Source organism: Pleurodeles waltl, chromosome 8 (assembly GCF_031143425.1).
Source record: "Pleurodeles waltl isolate 20211129_DDA chromosome 8, aPleWal1.hap1.20221129, whole genome shotgun sequence".
NCBI classification, from domain to species: Eukaryota; Metazoa; Chordata; class Amphibia; order Caudata; family Salamandridae; genus Pleurodeles; species Pleurodeles waltl.
Window position 1 is genome coordinate 677,792,868 of NC_090447.1, and position 23,105 is coordinate 677,815,972.

Consider the following 23,105-nt stretch of genomic DNA (forward strand, 5'->3'; position numbering starts at 1 on the left):
GCCCTCTCAGAAGCAGGCAGCACCCGCAGAAGTGCCGGAACAGGCACTACGAAGAAACGTGAAATGGTGCTCACCCAAAGTTGCACAAAGGAGTCCTACGTCGCCGGAGGACAACTTAGAAAGTCGTGCAATGCAGGTTAGAGTGCCGTGGACCCAGGCTTGGCTGTGCACAAAGGATTTACGCCGGAAGTGCACAGAGGCTGGAGTAGCTGCAAAAGACGCGGTTCCCAGCAATGCAGTCTGGCCTGGGGAGGCAAGGACTTACCTCCACCAAACTTGGACTGAAGAGTCACTGGACTGTGGGAGTCACTTGGACAGAGTTGCTGGAATCAAGGGACCTCGCTCGTCATGCTGAGAGGAGACCCAGAGTACCGGTAATGCAGTTCTTTGGTGCCTGCGGTTGCAGGGGGAAGATTCCGTCGACCCACGGGAGATTTCTTCGGAGCTTCTAGTGCAGAGAGGAGGCAGACTACCCCCACAGCATGCACCACCAGGAAAACAGTCGAGAAGGCGACAGGATCAGCGTTACAGAGTTGCAGTAGTCGTCTTTGCTACTTTGTTGCAGTTTTGCAGGCTTCCAGCGCGGTCAGCAGTCGATTCCTTGGCAGAAGGTGAAGAGAGAGATGCAGAGGAACTCTGATGAGCTCTTGCATTCGTTATCTAAGGAATTCCCCAAAGCAGAGACCCTAAATAGCCAGAAAAGAGGGTATGGCTACTTAGGAGAGAGGATAGGCTAGCAACACCTGAAGGAGCCTATCAGAAGGAGTCTCTGACGTCACCTGCTGGCCCTGGCCACTCAGAGCAGTCCAGTGTGCCAGCAGCACCTCTGTTTCCAAGATGGCAGAGGTCTGGAGAACACTGGAGGAGCTCTGGACACCTCTCAGGGGAGGTGCAGGTCAGGGGAGTGGTCACTCCCCTTTCCTTTGTCCAGTTTCGCGCCAGAGCAGGGCTAAGGGATCCCTGAACCGGTGTAGACTGGCTTATGCAGAAATGGGCACCATCTGCGCCCATGAAAGCATTTCCAGAGGCTGGGGGAGGCTACTCCTCCCCTGCCTTCACACCTTATTCCAAAGGGAGAGGGTGTAACACCCTCTCTCTGAGGAAGTCCTTTGTTCTGCCTTCCTGGGCCAAGCCTGGCTGGACCCCAGGAGGGCAGAAACCTGTCTGAGGGGTTGGCAGCAGCAGCAGCTGCAGTGAAACCCCTGAAAAGGCAGTTTGGCAGTACCTGGGTCTGAGCTACAGACCTGTGGGATCATGGGATTGTACCAACAATGCCAGGATGGCATAGAGGGGGCAATTCCATGATCTTAGACATGTTACATGGCCATATTCGGAGTTACCATTGTGAAGCTACACATAGGTATTGACCTATGTGTAGTGCACGCGTGTAATGGTGTCCCCGCACTCACAAAGTCCGGGGAATTTGCCCTGAACTATGTGGGAGCACCTTGGCTAGTGCCAGGGTGCCCACACACTAAGTAACTTTGCACCTAACCTTTACTAAGTAAAGGTTAGACATATAGGTGACTTATAAGTTACTTAAGTGCAGTGAAAATGGCTGTGAAATAATGTGTGCATTATTTCACTCAGGCTGCAGTGGCAGGCCTGTGTAAGAATTGTCAGAGCTCCCTATGGGTGGCAAAAGAAATGCTGCAGCCCATAGGGATCTCCTGGAACCCCAATACCCTGGGTACCTCAGTACCATATACTAGGGAATTATAAGGGTGTTCCAGTATGCCAATGTGAATTGGCAAAATTGGTCACTAGCCTGTTAGTGACAATTTGGAAAGAAATGAGAGAGCATAACCACAGAGGTTCTGGATAGCAGAGCCTCAGTGAGACAGTTAGTCATAACACAGTTAACACAGTCAGGCACACTTATGAGCACTGGGGCCCTGGCTGGCAGGGTCCCAGTGACACATACAACTAAAACAACATATATACAGTGAAAAATGGGGGTAACATGCCAGGCAAGATGGTACTTTCCTATACTCTCTGTGAGAAGGTAGCCTCTTTCTAGCCTTGTTACCCCCACTTTTGGCCTGTTTGTGAGTGTATGTCAGGGTGTTTGTCACTGTTTTCACTGTCTCACTGGGATCCTGATAGCCATGCCTCAGTGCTCATAGTGAAAACACTATGTTTTCAGTATGTTTGTTATGTGTCACTGGGATCCTGCTGGTCAGGACCCCAGTGCTCATAGGTTTGTGGCCTATATGTATGTGTCACTGGGACCCTGTCACACAGGGCCCCAGTGCTCATAGGTGTGCATGTATATGTTCCCTGTGTGGTGCCTAACTGTCTCACTGAGGCTCTGCTAACCAGAACCTCAGTGGTTATGCTCTCTCATTACTTTCAAATTGTCACTGACAGGCTAGTGACCATTTTTACCAATTTACATTGGCTTACTGGAACACCCTTATAATTCCCTAGTATATGGTACTGAGGTACCCAGGGTATTGGGGTTCCAGGAGATCCCTATGGGCTGCAGCATTTCTTTTGCCACCCATAGGGAGCTCTGACAATTCTTACACAGGCCTGCCACTGCAGCCTGAGTGAAATAACGTCCACGTTATTTCACAGCCATTTTACACTGCACTTAAGTAACTTATAAGTCACCTATATGTCTAACCTTTACCTGGTAAAGGTTAGGTGCAAAGTTACTTAGTGTGAGGGCACCCTGGCACTAGCCAAGGTGCCCCCACATTGTTCAGAGCCAATTCACTGAACTTTGTGAGTGCGGGGACACCATTACACGCGTGCACTACATATAGGTCACTACCTATGTGTAGCTTCACCATGGTAACTCCGAATATGGCCATGTAACATGTCTATGATCATGGAATTGCCCCCTCTATGCCATCCTGGCATTGTTGGTACAATTCCATGATCCCAGTGGTCTGTAGCACAGACCCTGGTACTGCCAGACTGCCCCTCCCAGGGTTTCACTGTAGCTGCTGCTGCTGCCAACCCCTCAGACAGGCAGCTGCCCTCCTGGGGTCCAGCCAGGCCTGGCCCAGGATGGCAGGACAAAGAACTTCCTCTGAGAGAGGGTGTGACACCCTCTCCCTTTGGAAAATGGTGTGAAGGCAGGGGAGGAGTAGCCTCCCCCAGCCTCTGGAAATGCTTTGTTGGGCACAGATGTGCCCAATTCTGCATAAGCCAGTCTACACCGGTTCAGGGACCCCTTAGCCCCTGCTCTGGCACGAAACTGGACAAAGGAAAGGGGAGTGACCACTCCCCTGACCTGCACCTCCCCTGGGAGGTGTCCAGAGCTCCTCCAGTGTGCTCCAGACCTCTGCCATCTTGGAAACAGAGGTGCTGCTGGCACACTGGACTGCTCTGAGTGGCCAGTGCCACCAGGTGACGTCAGAGACTCCTGCTGATAGGCTCCTTCAGGTGTTAGTAGCCTTTCCTCTCTCCTAGGTAGCCAAACCCTCTTTTCTGGCTATTTAGGGTCTCTGTCTCTGGGGAAACTTTAGATAACGAATGCATGAGCTCAGCCGAGTTCCTCTGCATCTCCCTCTTCACCTTCTGATAAGGAATCGACCGCTGACCGCGCTGGAAGCCTGCAAACCTGCAACATAGTAGCAAAGACGACTACTGCAACTCTGTAACGCTGATCCTGCCGCCTTCTCGACTGTTTTCCTGCTTGTGCATGCTGTGGGGGTAGTCTGCCTCCTCTCTGCACCAGAAGCTCCGAAGAAATCTCCCGTGGGTCGACGGAATCTTCCCCCTGCAACCGCAGGCACCAAAAAGCTGCATTACCGGTCCCTTGGGTCTCCTCTCAGCACAACGAGCGAGGTCCCTCGAATCCAGCGACACCGTCCAAGTGACCCCCACAGTCCAGTGACTCTTCAGCCCAAGTTTGGTAGAGGTAAGTCCTTGCCTCACCTCGCTGGGCTGCATTGCTGAGAACCGCGACTTTGCAAGCTACTCCGGCCCCTGTGCACTTCCGGCGGAAATCCTTCGTGCACAGCCAAGCCTGGGTCCACGGCACTCTAACCTGCATTGCACGACTTTCTAAGTTGGTCTCCGGCGACGTGGGACTCCTTTGTGCAACTTCGACAAGCACCGTTTCACGCATCCTCGTAGTGCCTGTTTCTGGCACTTCTCCGGGTGCTACCTGCTTCAGTGAGGGCTCTTTGTCTTGCTCGACGTCCCCTCTCTCTGCAGGTCCAATTTGCGACTTCCTGGTCCCTCCTGGGCCCCAGCAGCGTCCAAAAACGCCAAACGCACGATTTGCGTGTAGCAAGGCTTGTTGGCGTCCATCCGGCGGGAAAACACTTCTGCACGACTCTCCAAGGCGTGGGGGATCCATCCTCCAAAGGGGAAGTCTCTAGCCCTTGTCGTTCCTGCAGTATTCACAGTTCTTCAGCCTAGTAAGAGCTTCTTTGCACCAACCGCTGGCATTTCTTGGGCATCTGCCCATCTCCGAGCTGCTTGTGACTTTTGGACTTGGTCCCCTTGTTCCACAGGTACCCTCAGTCAGGAATCCATCGTTGTTGCATTGCTGATTTGTGTTTTCCTTGCATTTTCCCTCTAACACGACTATTTTGTCCTTAGGGGAACTTTAGTGCACTTTGCACTCACTTTTCAGGGTCTTGGGGAGGGTTATTTTTCTAACTCTCACTATTTTCTAATAGTCCCAGCGACCCTCTACAAGGTCACATAGGTTTGGGGTCCATTCGTGGTTCGCATTCCACTTTTGGAGTATATGGTTTGTGTTGCCCCTATCCCTATGTTTCCCCATTGCATCCTATTGTAACTATACATTGTTTGCACTGTTTTCTAAGACTATACTGCATATTTTTGCTATTGTGTATATATATCTTGTGTATATTTCCTATCCTCTCACTGAGGGTACACTCTAAGATACTTTGGCATATTGTCATAAAAATAAAGTACCTTTATTTTTAGTATAACTGTGTATTGTGTTTTCTTATGATATTGTGCATATGACACTAAGTGGTACTGTAGTAGCTTCACACGTCTCCTAGTTCAGCCTAAGCTGCTCTGCTAAGCTACCATTATCTATCAGCCTAAGCTGCTAGACACCCTATACACTAATAAGGGATAACTGGGCCTGGTGCAAGGTGCAAGTACCCCTTGGTACTCACTACAAGCCAGTCCAGCCTCCTACACTCTCCTATTGAAAATAGGTTTTACAGGCATGGGAGGGGTAGCCTCATATAGCCTCTGGAAATGCTTTGAAGGGCACACACACTGCCCTCCTTGCATAATCCAGTCTACACCAGTTCAGGGACCCCCAGTCCCTCCTCTGCCACAACACTGGACAAAAGAAAGGGGAGTGACCACTCCGCTGTCCATCACCACCCCAGGGGTGGTGCCCAGAGCTCCTCCAGAGTGTCCCTGGCATAATCCATCTTGGATTCCACGGTGTGGGGACCCTCTGGAGACTTCTGAGTGGCCAGTGCCTGCAGGTGACGTCAGAGAACCTTCCTTATAGGTGCATAGCTGGGTAGGTAACCAATCCCTCTCTCAGGGCTATTTATGGTCTCTCTTCTGGGTGTTTCCTCAGATTCGGTTTTCAAGATTCCTCCAGAACTCCTCTGCATCCTCTGCTTCAGCTTCTGACCGTCGGATCAACCGCAGACTGCTTCAGGAACCGCTGCAACTGCAACAAAGTATCTAGAACGACTCCTGTGACCTGCAACTTCAGCTCCAGCCAGCATTTGCAACAGTTTCCAAGGTGTGCACACTCTGAGGACTGCCTGACTTCACCCTGCACCAGAAGAACCAAAGGAATCTCCCATAGAGTGACGGAGTCACTTCCCTGCTTCTGCAGGCACCCTTCTGAGAGGACAACCGGTACTCTGGGACTCCTCTCCTGAAGATGAGCATGCTCCGTGGAGCACAGGTGATGGACCGAAGTGACGCAGTCTGTCCAAAGGTCCAGCTGTCCAAATTTGGAGGATGTGGGAGCTTGCCTTCCTGTGCTGTGCAACATGTCGTCTGCAGCTCCTTGGCCTTCTGTGCACTTCTTCCAAGAATCCTTTGTGCACAGCATAGCCCAGGTCCCCAGCACTTCATGCTGTGACGCACAGCTCCCTGAGTTGTTCTCTGGCGGCGTGGGACCTTCCAATTTAGTGCTGCAATGACAGCACTTTGCATTGTCTTTGTTCCAGTGTTCTGAGATTCCCATGGGTGTTGCCTGGTCTTCTGAGGGCTCTCTGAAGTTCTGAGAGCCCCCTCTGTCTCCTCAGTCCAAATTGAGAGTCCCAGGTTCCTCTGGGGTCCAGGCAGCTCCTTTTTGACGCAAACCGTGTACTTGCTTGAACCAAGGCTTGTTGGTGGAATCCAGCGACACAACAGCCTGCATCCAACAACTCAATGTGGGACAACTCCTGCCCAAAGCAGGAACCCGCAGCCATCTTCTTTGGTGCTCTTCTGTACTTTTCTTCTGACCAGAGAATCCACTTTTGCACCTTCTTCTAGGTTGGCAGGGGTTCCTGTCCTTCCTGGACTTTTCTTTGACTTCTAGACTTGGTCTCCTCTCTCCACAGATCTTCAGGTCCAGGAATCCATAGTTTGTTGCTTGCAGTCTTGTTTGGTTCTTGCAAAATCCCTTATTACGACTTGTAGTGTGTCCTGAGGAAACTTGCTGTACTTTAATCCTGCTTTCCTGAGCTCTGGGGTGGGGTAATTTACTTAACTTTAGTGTTTTCCTACACTCCCAGTGCCCCTCTACACACTACACTTGGCTAGGTGGGAATTAGATATCAGAATTTCATTATTTTAGTATATGCTTTGTGTTGCCCCTAGGCCCATTGCAATCTATTCTATTTTTTACTGTTTGCACTATTCTGTGGCTGTTTACTTACCTAATTTTGGTTACTAGTGTATATATTGTGTATAATACTTACCTCCAGAAGGAGTATTGCCTGTTAGATATTTTCGGTCTTGTGTCACTAAAAAAAAGTACCTTTATTTTTGGTAACACTGAGTATTGTATTCTATTGTGTATAAGTATTGGTTAACTATAGTGGTATTGCAGGAGCTTTGAATGTCTTCTAGTTCAGCCTAAGCTGCTCTGCTACAGATGCCTCTAGACAGCCTAAGCTGCTAGAACACTGCCTACATTTCACTAATAAGGGATAACTGGACCTGGTGTAAGGTGTAAGTACTTTATGTGCCCACTACAAAACCAGGCCAGCCGCCTACATTGGTGGTGCAGCGTTGGGATAAGTACTTGCAAGTGCTTTACCACTTTGTTACCTGTCCTTTTCACAAGAAAAGCTTGCTCCAATTCTTAGAGCGTATATAATAAATACCTAGAAACAATGTTTCTAACTTTCTTAAAAGTTCTTTAAACTTTGCAAAAGTTTTTACAAAGTTCTGAAAAGTTTTCTTCATTTCTCTAAAAAGTTAGCTATGTTATTCTACTAACTATCTACTCACTTTCCTAAACTTTTTTTTTTCCTTTCAATATGTCTTCTGTAGAAGCTACCCCTAGAATTGTCAAGACTACCTATGAGAATCTAAACTTTAAACGTTTCAGAGGTCTCTGTATTGAAAGAAGTTTAGGGATTGGGAAGAACCACAATAAGGAGTTCCTCTTAAATCTTCTCCTCCAAGATGACCGGACTCAGCACTGGTCCAGATCAGACAGGGGAAGAGGGGGAGGATGACTCCAACCAGGAAGGCTCAAAGGAGCAAGCTGACAATCCTGGGGAGGATCTTTCCACAGACCTATCTGTCAACAAGCCACCTAGTATAACTTGTAGTGGGACGGGTTCACACCAAAGTAGGGCTCCCTTTACCCCTAGAGGCCAGGTAACTAAAGTGGCCCCAGTTAGAGATAAGTCTACTTCTGCACATTCCTATATTACCTCTGTTTCAGAGGCTTCACATAATTCTAACCCTGAGTACCAGTCCCTAGACAGGGAACTCAGAAAGCTGAGGTTAGAGGAGGCCAGACTGAAGCTAATGCAGCAGCAGTTGGCCTTAGACAGGGAATCCCCGGCTGTGGAGAAAGAGAGGCAGGGTTTGGGGTGAGTTCCCCATGGCAGCAATAGCAGTTTTAGAAATACAAATGTTAGGGAACCTTCATTTGATTCTAGGAATCTGCACAAAGTTGTCCCTCCTTACAAGGATGGTGATGACATCAACAAGTGGTTTGCTGCACTTGAGAGGGACTGTAATGTTCAGAGGGTCCCTCATGTACAGTGGGCTGCTATCCTTTGGTTATCCTTCTCTGGCAAAGGCAGAGACAGACTTCCGGTTGTCAGAGAGGATGATGCAGATAAATACCACGTTCTTAAAAATGCACTCTTAGATGGTCTAGGATTAACCACTGAACAGTACAGTCTTAAGTTCAGAGAGACCAGAATGGAGCCATCACAGGACTGGACAGAAATTGTGGACTGTTCTGTGAAGGCCCTAGAAGCTTGGTTACATGGCAGTAAGGTGAATGACTATGAAGGCCTGTAGGAGGCTGGCCTGGCTTATAGTGGGTACCTTGCGGTACTTACACCCTGTGCCAGGTCCAGTTATCCCTTATTAGTGGAATAGAGGTGTTTCTAGCAGATTAGGCTGATAGAAGGTAGCTATGGCAAAGCATATATGCCATATATATCATTTAGCACAATACCATAAGAAAACACAATACTCAGAGTTACTAAAAATAAAGGTACTTTATTGTAGTGACAATATGCCAAAAGTATCTCAGAGGATACCCTCACTTAGGAGGTAAGTAATATACACAAATTATATGTACACAAACCCAAAACAGGTAAGTAACAGTAAGAAAAGTAGTGCAAACAATGTGGAATCACAATAGGATGCAATAGATGGACATAGTTTTAGGGGCAACACAAACCATATACTCCAAAAAGTGGAATGCAAATCACAAATGGACCCAGACCTATGGGAGGTTGTAGAGGGTCGCTGGGACTGTGAGAAAACAGTAAGGGTGTCCAAGATACCCCACCCCAAGACCATGAAAAGTAGGAGTAAAGTTACCCTGCTACCCCAGAAAGACAGAATAGTCGTGATAGAGGATTCTGCAAGAACCACAAGCACCAGCAAAACACTGAAGACGGATTCCTGGACCTGAGGACCTGTAGAAGAAGGGGACCAAGTCCAAGAGTCACAAAAGTGTCCAGGGGGGCAGGAGCCCACCAAACCCCGGATGAAGGTGCAAAAGAGCTGCCTCTCGGTGAAAGAAGCCAAAGATTCTGCAACAACAAAAGGGCTAGGAACTTCTTCTTTGGATGGAAGATGTTCCATGGTGTGCTGGAGGTTGCAGGTGTGTTTCCAGGCAGAAATACCATAAACAAGCCTTGCTAGCTGCAAGAGTCACGTTTAAGGTTTTTGGGTGCTGCTGGGGACCAGGTAGGACCAGGATGTCACCCCGTGGAGGAGGAGACAAAGGGGGCGCTCAGCAACTCATAGAGCCCCTGCAGAAGCAGGCAGCAATGCAGAAATACCGGAGCAGGCACTTACAAGATCTGAGGACAGCGGTCAACTCAGAGTCACAAAGGAGGGTCCCACGACGTCGGAGTCCAACTCAGCAAGTTGGGCAATGCAGGACAGAGTGCAGGGGACCCAGGCTAGGATGTGCACAAAGGAATCCTTGGAGAAGTGCACAGAAGCTGGAGCAGCTGCAAATCACACAGCACACAGGTTTTCTGTCTGGCGCGGGGAGGCAAGGACTTACCTCCACCTAATTTGGACAGAAGGGTCACAGGACTGTGGGAGACACCTGGACCCAGCTCCTGTGTTCCAGGGACCACGCTCGTCAGGATGAGAGGGGACCCAGAGGACCGGTGATGCTGAAGTTTGGTGCCTGCGTTAGCAGGGGGAAGATTCCATCGACCCACTGGAGATTTCTTCTTGGCTTCCAGTGCAGGGTGAAGGCAGACAGCCCTCAGAGCATGCGCCACCAGGAAACAGTTGAGAAAGTCGGCAGGATGAGACGCTACAATGTTGCTGGTAGTCCTCCTGCTACTTTGTTACGATTTTGCAGGTGTTCTGGAGCAGTCAACGGTCGATCCTTGGCAGAAGTCAAAGAGGGAAGTGCAAAGGAACTCTGGTGATCTCTTGCATTTGTTATCTGAGGAATAGCCCAGAGGAGAGACCCTAAATAGCCCAAAAAGGATGTTTGGCTACAGAGACAGGAGGCTTGGCTACTGAGAGAGGTAAGCACCTATCAGGAGGGGTCTCTGACGTCACCTGCTGGCACTGGCCACTCAGAGCTGTCCATTGTGCCCGACACCTCTGAATCCAAGATGGCAGAGGTCTGGGACACACTGGGGGAGCTCTGGGCACCTCCCCTGAGAGGTGCTGGTCAGGGGAGTGGTCACTCCCCTTTCCTTTGTCCAGTTGCACACCAGAGCAGGACTGGGGTATCCCTGAACCTTTGTTCTGCCTTCCTGGGACCGGGCTGCCCAGGCCCCAGGGGGGCAGAAACCTGTCTGAGTGGTTGGCAGCAGCAGCAGCTGCAGTGGAGACCCCGGAAAGCCGGTTTGGCAGTACCCGGGTTCTGTGCTAGAGACCCGGGGATGCATGGAATTGTCCCCCAATACCAGAAAGGGATGGGACAGACTGGTTCTGGTCATCTTGCAAGAGCAGATTAAAGAGAAACTCTTTTGTTGGATTCTTACCTATGCTTAAACCTCTATCCAGGCAGAGACCCCTCAAACTCTTGTAGTTTAAACTTTCATAAGTTGCCTGAACAACTTTGGAAGTAGCCTCTACTGTAGACGTGATAGAAAAAGGTTTAAGACAGAGAGAGAAAAAGTTTTAGAACTTTTGAAAGTACAGAGAAAAAACTTTTTCAAACTTTTGGAAAACTTTTAAAAGATTTCAGAACTTTTCAGAAACTTAGTAGTAAGTTTTAGAATAGAAAAGCAAACTGTTTTGGTTAAATGTACATATACTGAACTATATGGTATATATTTTTCTTATAAAAAAGCACCAAATGACAAAGTGGTAAAGCAGTTACAAGTACTTATCCCACCGCTGCACCACCAATGTAGGAGGCTGGCCTGGCTTATAGTGGGTATCTTGTGATACTTACACCCTGTGCCAGGTCCAGTTATTCCTTATTAGTAGAATAGAGGTGTTTATATCAGCTTAGGCTGATATAAGGTAGCTATGGCAAAGCAGCTTAGGCTGAGCTAGGAGACATGCAAAGTTCCTACTATACCACTTATATCATATAGCACAATACCATAAGAAAACACAATACTCAGAGTTACTAAAAATAAAGGTACTTGTTACATGGCCATGTTCGGAGTTACCGTTGTGACGCTACATATAGGTAGTGACCTATATGTAGTGCACGCGTGTAATGGTGTCCCCTCACTCACAAAGTCTGGGGAATTTGCCCTGAACAATGTGGGAGCACCTTGGCTAGTGCCAGGGTGCCCACACACTAAGTAACATGGCACCTAACCTTCACCAAGTGAGGGTTAGACATATAGGTGACTTATAAGTTACTTATGTGCAGTGAAAATGGCTGTGAAATAGCGTGGACGTTATTTCACTCAGGCTGCACTGGCAGGCCTGTGTAAGAATTGTCTGAGCTCCCTATGGGTGGCAAAAGAAATGCTGCAGCCGATAGGGATCTCCTGGAACGCCAATACCCTGGGTACCTAGGTACTATATACAAGGGAATTATAAGGGTGTTCCAGTGTGCCAATGAGAATTGGTAAAATTAGTCACTAGCCTGCAGTGACAATTTTAAAAGAAGAGAGAGCATAAACACTGAGGTTCTGGTTAGCAGAGCCTCAGTGACACAGTTAGGCACCACACAGGGAACACATATAGGCCACAAATTTATGAGCACTGGGGTCCTAACTGGACCTCCCCCTTATAAGTCCCTAGTATATGGTACCTAGGTATCCAGGGCATTGGGGTTCCGGGAGATTCATATGGGTTGCAGCATTTCTTTTGCCACCCATAGGGAGCTCAGACAAACCCTTGCACAGGCCTGCCATTGCAGCCTGAGTGAAATAACGCACATGTTATTTCACAGCCATTTTCACTGCACCTAAGTAACTTATAAGTCACCTATATGTCTAAGCTTCACTTGCTGAAGGTTAGGTGCAAATTTACTAAGTGTGAGGGCACCTTGCACTAGCAAAGGTGCCCCCACATAGTTCAGGGCCTTTTCTCCGGACTTTGTGAGTGCGGGGACACCATTACACACGTGCACTACATATAGGTCAATGCCTATATGTAGCCTCACAATGGTAACTCTGAATATGGCCATGTAACATGTCTAAGATCATGGAATTGTGCCCCATTCCAAATCTAGTATTGGGGAGCAAATTCCATGCATCCTGGGGGCTCCACCATGGACCCCCAGTACTGCCAAACCTCTCTGAGGCTTGCACTGCAGCTGCAGCTGCTGCCACCTCACAGATAGGGTTCTGCCCTCCTGGGGTCTTGGCAGCCCAGTCCCAGGAAGGCAGAACAAAGCATTTCCTCTGAGAGCAGGGTGTTACATCCTCTCCCTTTGGAAATAGGTGTTACAGGCTTGGGAGGGGTAGCCTCCCCCAGCCTCTGGAAATGCTTTTAAGGGCAGTCTACACTGGTTCAGGGACTCCTTGTTCCCTGGTCTGGTGCGAAACTGGACAAAGGAAAGGGGAGTGACTACTCCTCTGTCCATCACCACCCTAGGGGTGGTGCCCAGAGCTCCTCTAGTGTGTCCCAGACTTCAGCCATCTTGCTTTGCAAGGTGTGGGGGCACTCTGGAGGACTCTGAGTGGCCAGCGCCAGCAGGTGACGTCAGCAACCCCTCATGATAGGTCCATACCAGATAAGGTAGCCAATCCTCCTCTCAGGGCTATTTAGGGTCTCTCCTGTGGGTTCTCTGCAGATTCTGCTTGCAAGTTTCCTTCAGGAATCCTCTGCAACAACTACATCATCCTCTAACCTCGGATCAACCGCAGCCTGCTCCAAGAAACACTGTAATTGCAACAAAGTATCTACAGGAGATACTTTTTCTCATCAACCTTAGCTCCAAGTCAGCAACTGCAACAGTTTCCACTGTGTGCATGCTCTGTGGACTCCCTGTCTTCATCCTGCACCAGAAGAGCTGAAGAAATCTCCTGTGGAGTGACGGAGTCACTCCCCTGCTCCAAGCAGGCACCTTCAAAAACAACGAACGGTACCCTTCGACTCCTCTCACAATGACGAGCATGCTCCTAAGGACACAGAGGGTGGACATCAATGACTTAGACTGTCCTGAGGTCCTGCTGACGCAATTTGGAGGAGGTAAGACCTTGCCTTCCTGAGTGCAATGGTACCCCTGTGTACTGCGTGTTCTACACCTCCTGAGGCCTCTGTGCAGTCTTTCCAAAATTCCTTCATCCACAGCCTGGCCCAGGTACCCAGCACTCCATCCTGCAACGCTCAACTCATTGAGTTGTTCTCCTGCGGTGTGGGACCTTCTTTTGTTGTGGTGCATTATCCACATTTTGCACCTCCTTTGTCCCCAGCTCCTGCTGGTGCTGGGGGTGCTGTCTGGCATCCTGAGGGCTCTCTACAGTGCTGAGAGCACCCTTTTCTTACTCACCCAGAGTCGAGGCCCCCAGGTCCCTCCTGGGACCATCCAGGACCATTTTGATGCAGAACGCACTTTTGTCTTAGCCAAGGCTTGTTGGTGACTTCCAACATAAAATCACATCTGCCACGATCTTCATGCTGTGGGACATCTTTTGCATCATGCCGGAACCCACTGGCATCTTCTTAGGGTGCATTCTGGCAGTCTTCGACTAACCAGGAACTCTTCTTTTCACCCTCTTCTCTGTTGGCAGGGGCTCCTGTTCTTCCTGGAACTTCTTTCGACTTCTGGATTTGCTCCCCTTACTTTGCAAGTCTTCAGGTCCAGGAATAAAGCAGTTGTTCTTTGCAGACTTGGTTGGCTGCTGCAAAATCCCAATCATGAGGTGTAGGGTGTCCTAAGGAAACTTGCAGTACTTTACTCCTGCTTTTCTGGGTTCTGGGGTGGGGTAATTTACTTACCTTTACTGTATTCTTACTCTCCCAGCGATTCTGCACACACTAAACTTGTCTAGGGGGGAATTCATGATTCGCATTCCACTTTCTTGGTATTTCGTTTGTGTTTCCCCTAGACCTATTTTCTCCTATTGAATTCTATAGCATTTCCTATTGTTTGCATTGTTTTATGACTATTTACTTGTCTAATTTTGGTGTCTAGTGTATATATTGTGTATAATACTTACCTCCAGAAGAAGTATTGTCTCTAAGATATTTTTGGTACTGTGTCACCCAAATCAATACCTTTATTTTTGGTAACACTGAGTATTGTCTTTACTTGTGTATAAGTACTGTGAAACTATAAGTGGTATTGCATAAGCGTTGCCTGTCGCCTAGTTCAGCCTAAGCTGCTCTGCTATAGCTACCTCTATCAGCCTAAACTGTTAGAACACTACTACTTCACTAATAATGGATAATTGGACCTGGTATGAGGGGTAAATACCCAAGATACCTACTACAAACCAGACTAGTCTCCTACACCAGGTCTCTCCTGGGTCCAGGCAGCTCCACTTTGACGCAATCCGTGACATTGCTTAAACCAAGGCTTGTTGGACGAATCCAGCACTGCAACTCACCTGCATCTGACATCTCCACATGGGACATCCTTTGCATCATGCAGGAACCCACAGCCATCTTCCTTGGTGCTCTTCTGTAGTCTTCTTTCAACCTGAGACTCCTGTTTTGCACCATTTTCTAGGTTGGCAGGGGCTCCTGTCCTTCATGGAATCTTCTGTGACTTCTGGACTTGGTCTCCTCACTTTACAGGTTTTTAGGTCCAGGAATCCACCATTTGTTGCTTGCAGTCTTGCTTGGTTCTTGCAATAACTCTAATCACCACTTGTAGTGTGTCCTAAGGAAACTTGCTGTACTTTACTCCTACTTTCCGCAGCTCTGGGGTGGGGTATTTTACTCACCTTTGTGGTTTTCTTACTCTACCAGCAATTCTCTACACACTACACTTGCCTAGGAGGGAATTTGTGATTCGCAATCCACTTTCTTAGTATATTGTTTGTGTTGCCCCTACACCTATTTTCTCCTATTGCATTCTATAGCATTTCCTATTGTTTGCACTATCCTATGTCTAATTACTTACCTTATTTTGGTGACTAGTGTACATATTGTGTATAATACTTGCCTACAGAAGGAGTATTGCCTCTAAGATATTTTTGGCCTGGTGTCACTAAATTAAACTACCTTTATTTTTGGTATTGTCTTTACTTGTGTGTAACTACTGTGTAACTATAGTGGTATTGCAGGAGCTTTGCATGTCTCCTAGTTCAGCCTAAGCTGCTCTGATACCTCTATCAGCCTAAGCTGCTCGAACACTACTACATTTCATTAATAAGGAATAACTGGACCTGATATAAGGTACCCACTACAAACCAGGCCTGCCTCCTACAGTCTTCTACAGGATTCTTTCATCTGGAGAATCCACTTGTGCACCATCTTCTAGGTTGGCAGAGGTTCCTGTCCTTCCTGGAATCTTCTGCGACTTCTGGACTTGGTCTCCTCTCTTTACTGGTCTTCAGGTCCAGGAATCCACCATTTGTTGTTTGCAGTCTTGCTTGGTTCTTGCAATAACTCTAATCACGACTTGCAGTGTGTTCTGAGGAACCGCAGTACTTTACTCCTGCTTTCCTGGGCTCTGAGGTTGGGTATTTTACTCACCTTTGTGGTTTTCTTACACTCGCAGTGACCCTCTACACACTACACTTGCCTAGGGGGGAATTTATGATTCGCATTCCAGTTTCTTAGTATATGGCTTGTGTTGCCCCTTGGCCTATTTCTTCCTATTGCATTCTATGGTATTTTCTATTGTTTGCACTATCCTATGACTATTTACTTACCAAATGTTGGTGTCTAGTGTATGTATTGTGTATAATACTTACCTCCAGAAGTAGTATTGCCTCTAAGATATTTTTGGCCTTGTGTCACTAAAATAAAGTTCCTTTATTTTTGGTAACACTGAGTATTGTATTTACTTGTATATAAGTACTGTGTAACTATAGTAGTATCGCAGGATCTTTGCATGGCTCCTAGTTCAGCCTAAGCTGCTCTGCTACAGCTACCTCTATCAGCCTATGCTGCTAGAACACTATTTCATTTCATTAATAAGGGATAACTGGACCTGGTATAAGGTGTACATTCCCAAGGTACCCACTACAAGCCAGGTCAGCCTCCTACACAGTTCACTTACTATGTTTCAGGTTTGGCAAGGACACAGTAGGGGCATACTGCTCATGCATCTGTGCCCATACATGAAGTACAGTGCACCCTGTCTTAGGGCTGAAAGGCCTGCCAGAGGGTGACTTAAGTATATAGCATGCAGTGTGTAGTGGACAGGGCACACAGGTTGTGTGCCATGTCAATTTAGAATTTTAGGATTGCACCAGGACACTGAGCCTGCAATGGCAGTGGTGTGTGCACTTGGATGTATGGTCCATGAGGGTGGTACAATCTGTGCTGCTGCCCTCAGAGGCCTACTCTCAGTACCCCATGCCCCAAGTATCTAAGTACCATTTACTAGGGACTTATAGTGGCAGTTAAACATGTTGCCAATTGTGCCAATGCATCACAACAGTTTTGGGAAAGAGATCTGGCTCTGTGAACTTGTTTAGCAGCAGGGCCTGGGCACTAACAACTTTGAAATCATATCAAGTACCAGGCGAAAAGTGGGGGGCTAACCATGTCAAAAGAGGCCCTTTCTCACAACTGGATAAGAAGGTGACGTCATCTGGTGATGAGACCTTCAGGTAGATTTGGGTGTCATTGGAGTACAGAGTGAAGAGTATTCCTGATTTACTGAGGATCAGGCACAGGGCTTTCAGAAAGAGGTTGAAGAGTGTTAGGGAAAGAATCAAACCTTGGGTGACTACTTGTTGTAGGAAGTCAGGGGATAAAACCTTCAGGTATGTTTGGGTGTCATCAGAGTACAATTGGAAGAGTATTTCAGAGTTCCTGAGGATCAGGCACAGGGATTTCAGAAAGAGATTGAAGAGTGTTAGAGAAAGAAACAAACCTTTGGTGACCCCTAGCTGTAGGCTAACTAGATTTAAAATCACATTCCCAATTTGTACTATTGAGGAGCAGTTTGTTAAGTATGAAGTGAACCAGTTTAGGACTACACCTTCAAGACCCATTCACCACTTTAGAGACTTCAACAAAGCCTGGTGATTGCAGCAGAAAGATCAAGGAGCATAAGAAGACAGACAATTCTATGTTGAGAATACAAAGGGCTTCGTCCACAATGTGCAAAATTGTGGTCTCTGTGCCGTGGCCCTGACTGAACCCGGATTGAAGGGGGTCAAGGAGTTTGTTTGCCTGGATGTGAGACTACAGTTAGCCAGCTATGCAGCTTTCAATCACCTTGCCTAGGAGAGGCTGAATGTAGACTGGATGGAAGTTGTTAAGGAAGTTGGGATCCAATTATTGTGTTGTTTAGGAGAGGATTGATCTGTCCCATTTTTAGAAGATCTGGGAATGTGCTCTGTAAAAGGGAACAATTGATCATGGTTGAACATACGGGGAGTAAACGTTTGGCTAGGGATTTGCTGATGGAGCCCAGAATGGTGTTGCATAGATGGTTTGAGGGTTTAACCTTGGATAATATTAGTGGTAGATCTGCCTCCGAGATTGCGGTGAAAGAGGATCATGGCTGCAGTGCTTTGCAGGGTAAATTCTCTTTGACTATGTTGTTGAGATTGACAGGAAGCAAGATGTTTTGGGCTTTGACTGTTGTGTCACAGAACTCAACAAAGTTGTCACACAGGTCCTCTGATGGCTTGGATGGGTGTAGAGGAGGGGCTGTTGGCTTGTTTGATTACCTTAAATAGTTGTCTGTTCTGTTCTTGGTTGTGTCTAGGAGGAATCCAATATGTGAAGCCTTAGCTTTTAAGATGTGGTCTTTGTAGCTTTTCCTGGCAGAACACAGCTTGGTTAGGTTGAACAGAGAGGGAGCATGCATCTATTTTTTTTCAAGCTTTCTGATATACCACCTTTATCATATAGGGCTCTTAAGTATCAAGGGTGAGAAGCCTTGGGTCTGAGGTATGTGCTCCTGACAGGTGCAAATTTCTTGATTAGTGAGTTGATGCAGGAGCTGAACTTGTCTGTGACCTCGCTTATGTCAAACTGAAGAACTAAGGATGTGAGGTTAGTAAGGTCCAGATTAGCCAAGGCTTCAATGCTGAAGCCCGGGCTCATCTAGACCTTACTAACTTCACACTCTTAGTTCTTCAGTTGATGTTGCTAGTGTGACTGAACCAAATGTTTTCTTTCTTTGGTTGTCAAGGGGGTTTTAGTGTTTGTGAAAGACACTGTCAAGGGGATCTGCTGGTGTTCAGACCAGTATCAATGGGGTCACTGACTACTAGGTGTGGCGATATACACATGATCGTGTCCACAATGGAGCCCTTGAACAGTGCTGGTTTCTGATAGTTTTGGTGGAGGCCATTGTTCCCTAGAAACACAGCAAAGTTGTCCAGTGGAGTATTTCCGTTTCCGCCCAGAGAAGGTTCAAATCACCAAGGAAGATGATGTTGTCTGAGCTGATTAATTGATCTGTGAAGAATTCAATGCATTTCTTGATGAAGGTGTGGTTTATCTAGGTGGATGGTAGATTAAGTTCATCCTGAGGTTAATGGTGATATGAAAGGAGTTACCAGTGATAAACATTAGAAGGATTGAAAGTGGGATATGAGTAGTAGCGTGCAGCTAAGTGAATCTTCGCTAGTCCCCCACCTTGCCTGTCATCCTGGTCGCATCTCAAAATAGAGTATATGGAAGGTAAATGAAAGGTCAGTACATTGTTCAAGGTATGTTTGAGCTAAGTCTTCCCCATCCTCTTTCCCTTTGTGTCTTCTGCTGCAGCTTATAACTAAGGCCAGATGTAGCAAAGGTTTTTACCCATTCTGTGTCTATGGGAAAAAGTGTTCGTACATATGGCCTTAGTCTCCCCAGCAAACAAGGTGAGTGAGGCAGAACACATTGGAACCCTGGCATCCCAGCAGTGTAACAGTGAGTCTTATAACTCTAGTCTAAGCTCCTATAGTGGAGGACCACCTACCAAATTAGAGATCCCCACTTGTCTGGAAGAGACTGTTCTGATGAAAGTGCATTCGCTGGAGTGGCAGACATACTTTCATCACTGCTGAATGCCAAGCAGATGTCTTATTTTTTGCTCATTCAGCATTCCTTTTTGATTTTCAGAAACCAACCCCACAAAAGAAAGTTTATTGATAAAAACAAAACAAATCAATGGCTCTAGAATGAGGGTGTTATCTCCATGTGCATGGGACACTGATTGTCATCCTTGTCCAAGTTTGCCATGTCTTGCATGGGAAGATCAGTGACCATCACCTGCCTAAAATATATTGGGGTGAAAATTACAATGACCTGGCAGTCCATCCCCAAAGCTGGTATTTATTTCTGAGAAGCAAGAAATATCAAAGGCTCTGTCATGCAGGGAATCGTATACTTGTGATTAGGCCCATTGATTATTTCCCATGCCAGGTCAGCCATGCTTCTCATAGTAAAATTAGTGACAGTCATCTGCTCTAACTGAAGCGGGGCAGCCACCACTGTGACCAGGTACTAATTTAGTGGACAGACTGCTAGATCAATGGTTCCTGATGGTAGAGTTTACTGATGCTCAACTTGTGGAAACATAGTGGTTCACACATTTATGAATGGGGCAAGGGACCTGAGATATTTGCCGAACTGGAGAACCACTGATTCATGGAGGTTCTCACATTCTGTCCAACCCTAAATAACCGTTAATAAAATGTACCCTTAGTTGGGAAGACAGCTGATTTGCAAAGAAGATGCTGTCTCCATAGGGCAGCTTCCCCTATGGGGATAGGACCACTGCCTGCTTCCCCAGATGTCTTCCCAAAGGACAGAAATTTTTTAGGCAGCACCTGTCCTTTTATAGGAAATTGCCTGCTTATAAAAAGGATTGTTTCCCTATTTGGGAAGCAGCAGGAGGAACAGAGATCTGCTTAATCACTGTATTATCGGCCTATCACAGAGGGTCGCAATTTGGGTTCAGCCTAACCAATAATATTTAGGCAGGTCATTTTGCGATCCCTTGCTCATGGACAACTTGCAATGTGACCTATTAAAACATAGGTTGCATCACAAATTGCATTCCCAGTTGCAAATTGCTAAGCGTGAAAATCGAATATTCCCTCATTGTGACACTCACTAATTCTTAAACCCAGTTAATGCTCGTGGAAGGGGTGGGTCGGCAAGTGGGGGGGTCGTTGGCTGGTTCCGTTGGGAATAAAAATTAAATTAAAAAAAAATAATAAACACTTACCGTGCTCGCTGCCGCCACCGCACTGCTTCATCCACTTCTGCTCAGCAGGCACAGGCTCCCAGCCTGCCCTGCGGCCAATCCTGACGCTGCTCAAAGCAGGGTTAGGATTGGCTGGTAGCGCCCAGCCAGGGCGCTCCCAGTCAGGCTGGAAGCCTGTGCATTCTCTCTCCAGCCCGGCAACTGTGTTGCTAAGCTGGAGAGAGCTGGAGAAAGCCTCCTGCGCAAGTGTGTTTGGCCTGCCCGAGACGGCCTGCCAAACACACATGCGCTCTGAGGGGGAGTGCTGTGCACTCCCCCTCACTGCTCGTCACCCCGTGGCCCCGCCCCTTTACAAGGAAACAATATTAAACACTGTTTATCATTGTTTTCTTGTAAAGGTTTTGCATCTGCCCTGCTGGTGGGGGGGCAACGCTCCTCCGCCTTAATGGAGAAGCCACCCCTATTTAAATCATGGTTAGAATAATTATTGTTTATGCATACTCTTAGCGACTCATTAAATTGCATTCATTGTCTACTTTTTTTAAACTACCGAAAGAGCAGACAATCTACAAAAGCATGTTTCATAGGTGTGCAGCTCTACTTTGTCACATGGAATATATTTCTGTGAAGTGAAGAAATCCTTTTCCCTACTCTCCTTGAACAATTTTTGCTAATTGTGGATCTTTATAGCACCTTTTCCACCACTTGCCCTCTTGAAGTAGGTGATGAGGATTACTTATGTCTATGAACCGGGGTCAATGACTTGCGTGCATACATTACACTCAGTCGCAATTACATTTGAAAATCAATTAAAGAATCAGACTTGAAATGTTTGTACAAAAACGTATGTTTCAATGTAAGTGAAGATATTTCTAAACTAAACATTTTTTTTTTTAAAGCTGAGAAAATGGATAGTAACAAAAAACTACTCTTGTTTTACAATACCCAGTAACCTAACGCATACAATACATGCCATAAATAAACATGTAATTTAGGATAGAACCTTCTAAAACATGGGCGTACCTGGGGTCCGATAGGTCCCATTGCAAGTAGAGTTGTCCACACATACAGATCCTCGTAGGAAGGAGAGAAGGATGATGATACAGAACATATTGATTGCTTTGTCTTTCCGGGTCTTGAATGAAAAAGAAGAAACGCAAAGTTTACGCTTGAGAGAGAAGCATGAATTCTCTTCATTATTCAAATTCATGTATTTTTTCACAGCCCCATCACTGATATGGACACATAATAGGATACATCATCCTCTGTAACGTTCCGTTTTGAAATGTATTGTTTATCAAATGTAACATATATCACAACTTTGGAAAGTGCTTTCAAACCAAAATAATCACAAAGGCAGCAGCCTCTAGAATGGTAATGTTCATTATGGAGCATAACATGCTTTTCCCCAGTGATGCAAGACAACAGTTGAAGAAATGTCTTAACAACAAAAGTATCGTGTCTTTCTCAGCCAAAGATTGATTCTGTCGAAAATGGTTGAGGATACCAGACATACTGGAACACTCAAAGGCCGGGTGTCTCTTTTAAAGCTAGACAAGTGGTCTGCTAAGGTTCCAGAATGGTGGGGGCTCTGGGATTGCTTGCCATATTTAGTGATCCCCACCTGCCTCGTACGACTCTAAGTGATACAAGTTCATCCCCCAGTGCAGAGGGTGCATTTTAATCGCTATTCAATACTGAGCTGGCCGCCATTTCTAATCTATACTGATCGGCATTCCTTTTTGCGTTTCGACAACAACTCCGTTAGCAGGGCTCTGCTGTTGTAAATAGAAAATGTATCTGACATGCAGTAAGTTTTCTGTCTGAATCTCATGAGCATTTTCACAGGTCACTGGATGGAAAAATCAGTAATAGTAGACCCGTTGAGGGTGGGTCACAGCTGAAGTTCAACAGGAAGAAACTCTGCAGTTCCCCTACAACTGAATAGAGTGGGGGAATTGCAAGTTTGGTGAGTGGGAGCACTGTCAATATATGGATGGTGCTCCAATTCCAATACAGGCAAATGAGCCCCTTAATAGTGATTCCAGTAAACGTCCCTGGTGTTGCACAAAATTAATTGTTAATTCATACATTAATAATGTTTGAAATTATTATGCCCTAGTAAAGCACATTGCCACAGGTATTGCCATAGTCAGCGCACTTTTAATTTTGCACTATGTAATCACGATTTTTATTAAAAAAACAGCCACAAAATTTGAGCTTGCAATGAATTGTTAAACTATGTCAGTATCTTTGGTATAACACACAGACTGTTCCGCATTTTAATGAACCATGTTCTCCAGCACAAACTAGGCTTGCAGTTAACCAAAAGGTGGTGGATGGAAATGGGTCAGTCAGTAATTTTTAACATCTTTGAATTCCTATTGGTTCCATTCCATTTCATGTCATCAAGTTGAAACAGTGAGTTGAGCACTTGCATCCGTTTTTTGCAGTCTAAGGCACTTCTGTGTTATAGAAAGTGCTTTAGATGCTTGCAGTCCCCTCTGTTGTAACTACCATGTTGGGGCGGATTTTTATCTGTTGACTGGCAGAGGGCAGTTAGAGAAGGCTATCCACCAACGTTTGCTCCTTGGACGAAAAGCTGAATATGTAATTATTTGGGCAAACACTTTTTGTGTTTTTTTCACTTTTCTTCTTAAAATGTAGGGCAGGGCCCTTCTCTCAAATAGTCTGCACCCCAGCAGTTTTGATTGAAACTGGACGTTTTTTAACTGTATACTTAAGGAACAACTCAAAATCATGTCGACATTTTACT

At 46.6% G+C, this 23,105-nt stretch overlaps 1 protein-coding gene across 1 annotated transcript in view; it reads right to left on the reverse strand.

Annotated features, from left to right (window-relative positions):
• The window catches only part of ZPLD1 (zona pellucida like domain containing 1), a 473,205-nt gene that overhangs the window by 443,573 nt on the left and 6,527 nt on the right, over positions 1-23,105 (reverse strand). The window contains exon 2 of the mRNA XM_069204797.1: positions 21,353-21,464. Within this exon, the coding sequence (XP_069060898.1) occupies positions 21,353-21,440 (88 nt within the window). The 5' untranslated portion in view covers positions 21,441-21,464. The remainder of the gene's footprint in view (positions 1-21,352; positions 21,465-23,105) is intronic.